Source organism: Anguilla anguilla, chromosome 2, assembly GCF_013347855.1.
Source record: "Anguilla anguilla isolate fAngAng1 chromosome 2, fAngAng1.pri, whole genome shotgun sequence".
NCBI lineage: Eukaryota > Metazoa > Chordata > Actinopteri > Anguilliformes > Anguillidae > Anguilla > Anguilla anguilla.
This window is the reverse complement of record NC_049202.1, coordinates 61,924,277-61,931,404: the sequence shown is the minus strand read 5'-3', so window position 1 is coordinate 61,931,404 and position 7,128 is coordinate 61,924,277. Positions and strand designations below refer to the sequence as shown.

Below are 7,128 nucleotides of genomic sequence, written 5' to 3'. Positions count from 1 at the left end.
ATACTGTATGCAACGAAGGTCATATAGGGACAGAGATTTCGCAAAGCACGTGGCTGTACTCCAGGAAGAGCCGTAATTTGACACTGACAGGTCATGGCTGGGTTGCGAAAATTATCGTAACATTGCGGTTTTAATATAACTAAAACAGTCCATAATATTGCGCCACATCGCAACAAAAGCCGGTTTACCCCTGGGACAGCCAAATTACGAACAAATCCTCTCTCTTAAATCACGTAGTTAGCTCACTATCTAGCTGCTAGGACTGGAGGACTTTTCAACCGCCGGAAATGACCCCGGAAGTAGTCCTTTGCCGACGATTTGAAAATGGCGACCTGCTGCATGTGAAGAGGACGGACCCGGAGCCGGTTTTTAAGTTACAAGACCATGTATAAAACGCCATGTAGCAAACTCACAGGTAAACAAATTTCCTTTATTTATATTTATCACTCTTTGTTGATTTGATATTTCAAAATAACGTTTTTTTCAGGACTCGTGGATATTAATTTTTACACGTCTGACCTTATAGAGAGTTAGCAAGGCTGTCAACCTTGAAACATTTAGGCAAGCTAATAATGTCGGTATCTACTAATTTATCCTATTCACGTTATGCTGGGATGTGGCTACAGAATAACGTTAATATCAGCTTCGAAATTGCACTTGGTCGTAGGTATTAACTGTTATCTAACCTTGCAAACGGCGAACGAGCTAGATAGCGGGTTACTAATGTGTTACAAAATGTGGTTGTTTCCTTTTATTGAGCTAGTTGTTTGGTCAATTCTTGCTTGCTAGGTAAGAACGTCGCAGTGCAGCGAGTTTCTGTCTGGCTAGCTTGTGTGCTAAGGACTCCACTGGATTCCTATCTCATTATGAACAGTGTCAGGCGACCTTCACCTGCCACTTACCCATTTGGCTGTATAACCAGAGTTAACTAGTTTCATGTTCGCTAAATAGGACTAACATTTCTGGGATTGTCAATGTGTGTGTTGCAGTTCTGGTAGGAGCCGGCCTTTTCCAGACACTTGCGGAAAACGCGTCAAGAAGTCACCAGTGCTCCCGTAGCCTCGTCCAGCTCTGCAGGAGGTCTCCGGCCGACTGGATCACGTTTCAGCATCTTAACTTCCTGAAACGCCAGGTAGGCTACACGACGTCCGCTGTGGCGCAGCTGCCATAAACGTTTGAGGTGAAATTTTACTTGGGTACAGCTACTCTGTTTCTGTAATTCAGTGATAGACTGAAAAATACATTGCAGCCATTTAGCAGATGCTCTTACAGCTTGCGCAGCGTTTAAGTATGGTATCAGTTTATACCGCTTGATATATACTGAGATAATGCAGGTGAACTCGTAGCTACAAATGCTTTCAACGGTTAAAATTAAAATTCACCCTAGTGGTGTTTTTTGTCATTTATTGGTCCCTCATGCTATTGGAAGGTTAAACGTTTTGTAACTTGGTAACTAGGTACCTTGCTTGCTGAGTACTGCATCCAAAATGTGCCTTTTTGACTTTTTTCTTTGAATCGCTATTAAGAGTGGAGGTGGCTGCTCAAGTTGTACGAAATGTGCCGTTTTACCTGATATTTCCAGAACCTGCTGTAAATATCTAGAAGATAGGTATGTTGTTTGGGGTGCATTTTGGACCATATTATCGGTGTACACACCAATTTAAAATAAAAATTTAAACAATATAAATTTCACCCTTCAGGCTTTTTGCATCAGTGCCGCAGTAGTGAGGTAAATGAGCTTTGAGAAGATTGCAGGTTCAAATCCCTGGATGAGGCACAGCTTGAATGAGGGTTTTGAACCAGAATGGTCTGAAACAGAGCTGCCCAACCCATTTCCTGGAGGCCTACAGTCCTGTAGGTTTTAAGGTCAAACCTAATTTGACACGCCTGATTCTATTCATTTGCAGCTCGATGAGATGTCTATCTGTTGAATGACATGTGCTTTGCTTGCATTGGAGTGAAAGCCTACAGGATGGTAGATCTCCAGGAACAGGGCTGAGCAGCCCCTTTTTCTGAGCAGACCTGTTTGTAATGCTGGTGTTACTAAATACTGGAAATAGCTGCTCCTTTAAACACTCACTCTTTCCTCCTCTTCCTCAGTATGTGATGAAGAACGGCGGCGGGCTCCGCCAGCGGGCCAGGGCCAAGCGGGAGCCCATCTCGGGCGCACTGGAGGACCACGATGACTCGGTGGTGCGGCAGGTCCAGCAGGTCCAGCAGGTCCCGGCCATAAGGCCCATCGTCATGGGGACGGCAGCGGCGGCGGCGGCGGCGGGGCAGGAGGGGAAGGCCCAGGCAGAGTCGGGGGCGGAGTCGAGAGCGGAGTCAGAGGCGGAGTCAGAGGCGGAGCGCGAAGCGCGCCTGGAGAGGCAGTGGAAGGAGCTGAAGGTGGACCGGGCCGAACTCTTGGGGGTATACGCCCGGCTCTCAAAGATCAGACTCACAGGTACTGTAATGTCTGCTCATACTGAGAATTAAAGCATTACATATTCAAACAATATAAGTGTAGCTGTGTAAAAGATTTCTTTCTAATCTTACCTTCTAGTGTTGCGATATATAGCGGATATGGCTCGGCTAGTTTGCTTATGAAGCACTGTGAGGTGCAGTAAAGCAAAGACCTTGTAGCACGTTACCCTGGCAACACCCTGACGACAGGACCCTTAGATTAAAAAATAACAGTGTTTCCCATAGCTAGGGGTGATTTTGCCTTTAGCTGACTGGTAACGCTTTGGTCTTTGGAGTCTTTGGGTGAGGGAGAGGCCTGGGTCCAGATATCACCTCGGGCAAATCTCCTGCACTCATTGCAAATACTAATGGTTGTTTGTTAACATTACACATAGTTATTATAAGTGGGCGCTTGTGCTTTCTTGGTGATACCGCATGTCTGGTATTCCTGAGAGGAAAAGTGCTATGTTTTGACAGCAGTTAGGGGTATTTTTCTCCCTCAGTTGGTTAGTCATGTTTTACAATGTCCTGCAGCCTCTGCCGGTCTGTTGCAGTTTGCCAGGGGAGCTGCATTGCTGTATCATAAATATTTGTGTAGCCTTCTAAACATCTTATTTCAAGGTATGATCAGACTTGTTGTGGTGAGGAACTGATATTTGCTCCAGAATGCTTCAGCTGGTTAAAGGGGCCCGTCACAGGCCAGCTGGTCCATGTTGTTGCTGGTTAGAGTCCTGATTGCTGCAGGTTAATGATGTGTTTGTGTGTGTGTGTGTGTGTGTGTGTGTGTGTGTGTGTGTGTGTGTGTGTGCGTGAGTAAGTTTGAGCGCCTGCGCGTCTGTGTCTGTGTGTGTGTGTGTGTGTGTGTGTGTGTGTGTGTGTGTGTGTGTGTGTGTGAGTGAGCCTGTCTGTGTCTGTGTGAGTGAGTGTGTGTGAGTGAGTGTCTGTGTGTGTGAAATTGACTCTGCATTAGTTCATACTGGCCCTGGTTCCTCCGGTTACCTCAGCACTGGCCCGCAGGTTAGCAGGGTTTGTCAGTCAGAGCCGTTGACGTGCATCTCCTCCAGTTGGGATGAGCCCCCTCTTGTGCTGTGTGAACAGGAGGGAGGGTGTGTACTAACCACTGCCTGGTGGGTGAGTGTTTAGCTGTAGTGCTCCTGGAGTGTAGTATTAATAATAATAATAATAATAATAATAAGGAATAAACTCTGTTTGTTTCATACAGAGAAGCAAGGAACTCAAAGTACTTAACAGTATAAAAAAGAAAGAGTAACCCCATTGACACCAGAGGCATAATTAGGGAAGAGGGGGCTGTGTTAAAGTCTAAAGAGCTGGTCTGTGCAGGAGTGTGAGGAATGACTGAATGAAGACCGGTACGAAGCAGGTCTGTGGTTTCTGTGAATCATGGAGGAGGCGAAGACCAAACCCGCCACCCCGCCACTTTTGCTCTGGCGAGGGCCGCGGGATGCGCTCGCTCACTCGCCCGCCCACTCGCTCACTGCCGCGGTGCGCGTGGCTGATATCAGGCCTGCGGGTGTCGTCTTTCACGTTTCTCCTCCTCCCAGAGAGAGGGAGAGACAGATGAACCACATCCCTGTCCTCTGCTGTCCCAGCCGTGGCACCTACCTGCTCTTCCTCTCTGTGCTTAATGAAACGCTTTGATGTGTGGGTTTGATGCGGTTCTCGCCCACGCGTGCACTCATACGCACTCTCTCCCCACCCCCCCGTCCTTAAGGTAAATCAACAGCAGGTTAAACCCCCCCCCCCCCCCCCCCCCCCCCCCCCCCCCCAGTCTCTTCAAAAGGATTATCATCAGATGCTGGTGTCTAATTTAGATGGCCGTTGGGAGTTATAAGAGCTTAATCTAGTGTAGGTGTTTAAAAGCGCAGTGTGTGCGTCACGCTCGTCATGGGAGCGTAGCGCGGGCTGTTTGGCGGGCGAGGTCGCCCGGGGGACGCTGGGGCCGCTCCGGGACGCAAGGCGCGCGCGTGTGGCGTCTCCACGGCGATGGCTCTGATCGATTTAGATAAGGAGCCAGCAGCTGCCCGGGGGGCGGAGCCTCTGTGAGGAGCCGGATCCCTCAGACCGCGAGCGGCGATATGCTTGACGCTTCGCCAGGTAAAACAGATCGGCGCTATTTTTAAACGGCGATTCGTCACGGCGACGGGAGGGGGAGTGGGGGCGTGAGCGGGCCGCGTTTCATCTGCGTAACCGAGCGCCTGAGGCAGAAAATAACCCCGCACCGTTGTCAGCGCTCGGAAGATGTATTCACTTCCTGTTTTTTTTTTTTTTTTTTGGCATGGCGGCATAGCTGAGATTAATCGAAGAGTAGTCGTCTAATGTTGGCGGGTTTTCTCTGGTTGCAGCGTTGGTCGTCACCACGGCAGCGGCTGGCTACGCCATGGCTCCGGTGCCCTTTGACCCCAGCTGCTTCCTGTTGGCCGCCGTGGGAACGGGCCTCTCTTCCTGTGCTGCCAACTCCATCAACCAGGTCAGTTAATACATGTCACACTGCCGCCCTGCCCGCCTGGGAGACAGCCGGCATCTGCTTTATCATCCTTCTGTGTGTGTGTGTGTGTGTGTGTGTGTGGTACGTGTGTGTGCGTGCGCGCCTGTTTGGCTGTTCCAGCCTCAGCTATCAGCCTTGGTCCTTGATCCGTGTGGCAGACGGACGCCTGAGTATCTTGGAAAGAATTGGGCCTCGATGATGTCTCTGGCGTACATGATAACCAAACCTAGCGTAACCCAATGAGTTTTTACCTCTTGTCCTGTAATTGCATTACGTGTGTGTGTATGCACCTGCATTGGCAGCACAGGGTACCTGTGCAGAACTGTGGCCCTCAGGCGTAGCGTCCCATCTGCTGTAGCGTTCAGTGGCACTTGATGGGGTCCTCACAAGTTGTGGTCCTGACTGTTTTTTTTTACACAACATGATGGCGACTGAAGTCGTGAGGACGCTGGTCCAGGGGTGTTCGCGTTGTGGGGTGGAATTTGAAGCGCTGGGCTTGTACACGGGTCGTGGGGATCTGAGCTGTGGCGGGTCACCCGCTTTTTCTCCCGTTAAACGGAAAACCGTGTCCAGGTCGAGTCGCGTGACGCGCGCGGCGCTTGTGTTAAATTTAGCAGGCGCTCTTGTGCCGGGCGACACGCGTGCGATGAAGGAGAGACACGGCGCGGCGTTAATAATTCACAGCGACGGGTGGCGCGGACAAAGGGCTGAGCGTCGGGAAGCGCTAGCGAGCGTAGGAGCCCCCCCCGTCTCCCGCGCACAGCTGCTGACTCACAGGGCATTTCAGCCGCAGTAATTGGGCCTTAATGGTGTGTTTTTTTTTCTGCTGTTATTGTTAGATTTCTATCGCGTTTGCTCTCGGAGATGAATGAGGCAGTTATTCAGTGCTGGCGAGGACGCCGCTGTTGTGAATGTTCTGCAACACAAATGCATGCTAATACGCACATTTTCCTTAACAAACGCTTGCGCGCACACACACACTCACACACACACATACACACACTCACACACACACGCACGCACGCACGCACGCACTCACACACACACACTCACGCACACGCACACGCACACGCACACTCACTCACTCACACACATGCACACTTCACACATACAAACGCACACACACACACACACAGACACACACACACGCACACACACACACACTCGTCGTTCGGCAGGGTGAGCACTCTTCTCCAGAGGCGTATCTGAGCGGTGCGTTAAGAGGACTCCGCTGCACTGTTATTATTTTCCACTGAAAGCCTGTATGGAGGGTGGAGAAATGAAAGGGCCAGCGCTCAGACTCTCGTAATGGCTGAAGCAGTCGGGGCCGGTCGGGGCCGGTCGGAGCTGCTGAGTGTTGACGTTACACGCAGGAATGCGGCCCGTGACTTAACAATATTAGTCTAACGGACGACCTCTCCTCCAGCCCTCGCCTGGGCTCCATTTAGCCGCCGCTCGAGCCTGTAATTTGGGAGAGAGACTGATGGTACCGCAGGTCCCTGCCCCGGGGGGCGAGACTGCGCCCCCCTTAGCTGACGCCCGCAGTCATGTGATGGGTCTCGACCCGAGGTGGCCCGGTAGAGACACGCGAGTGACGAAGTGGCTCCAGACGTCAGGGGTTTGTTGCCTGTGGAAGGAGGGCTCCTCTTCAGATCAAATCCAAACAAATCAGATCCATTTAGTTTGTATCGCCCTTTTTACAGAGAACTGTCGCAAAGGTGCCTGACAGGGTTAGGGAAGGAAAACTGGGCTGGAAGCAGGCCTCTTGAGGCCTCTTTTTCTTTTGCAAACGCAAGCCATGTTAACTTGGCAACAGAGACGCTGACGCATTATATTGAGATTGAGATCATTTTGTTGTCTTGTCACTGACAGTCAGGTTAATTCCCCTGGTGAATGCTGCGTTTTCCCTTTGATGGCTTCAGTTCGTGTGCTGCGCCCCCCTCTCTCTCCCCCCCCCCCCGCCAAAAACGTGCAGCAGGTGTGCAAATACAGGCGCGGGTGTGAGGAGCGTGCTCGTTTCTGAAGCGGGGGGAGGAGGCGATGCTTTCAGGTCAAGCGTTGAGGGGGAGCGTTGAGCGATGCGAGGCGTGCCGCTGACGGTTCGCTCTGCTCCTGAGCCAACGCTTCGCGCGCCGCCCCGCTCCCTCTGACGGTCCCTGGCAGAAGCGCTTCACGCC

General features: G+C 51.2%; 1 protein-coding gene across 1 annotated transcript in view; it reads left to right on the top strand.

Moving 5' to 3' along the window:
• Positions 1-265: 265 nt before the first annotated feature.
• The window catches only part of LOC118219490 (protoheme IX farnesyltransferase, mitochondrial), a gene marked incomplete at its 3' end in the record, with an annotated part of 50,925 nt that continues 44,062 nt past the window's right edge, over positions 266-7,128 (top strand). Inside the window, exons 1-4 of the mRNA XM_035402675.1 lie at positions 266-415; positions 990-1,132; positions 2,101-2,446; positions 4,809-4,933. Coding sequence (XP_035258566.1) covers positions 385-415; positions 990-1,132; positions 2,101-2,446; positions 4,809-4,933 — 645 coding nt within the window. The remainder of the gene's footprint in view (positions 416-989; positions 1,133-2,100; positions 2,447-4,808; positions 4,934-7,128) is intronic.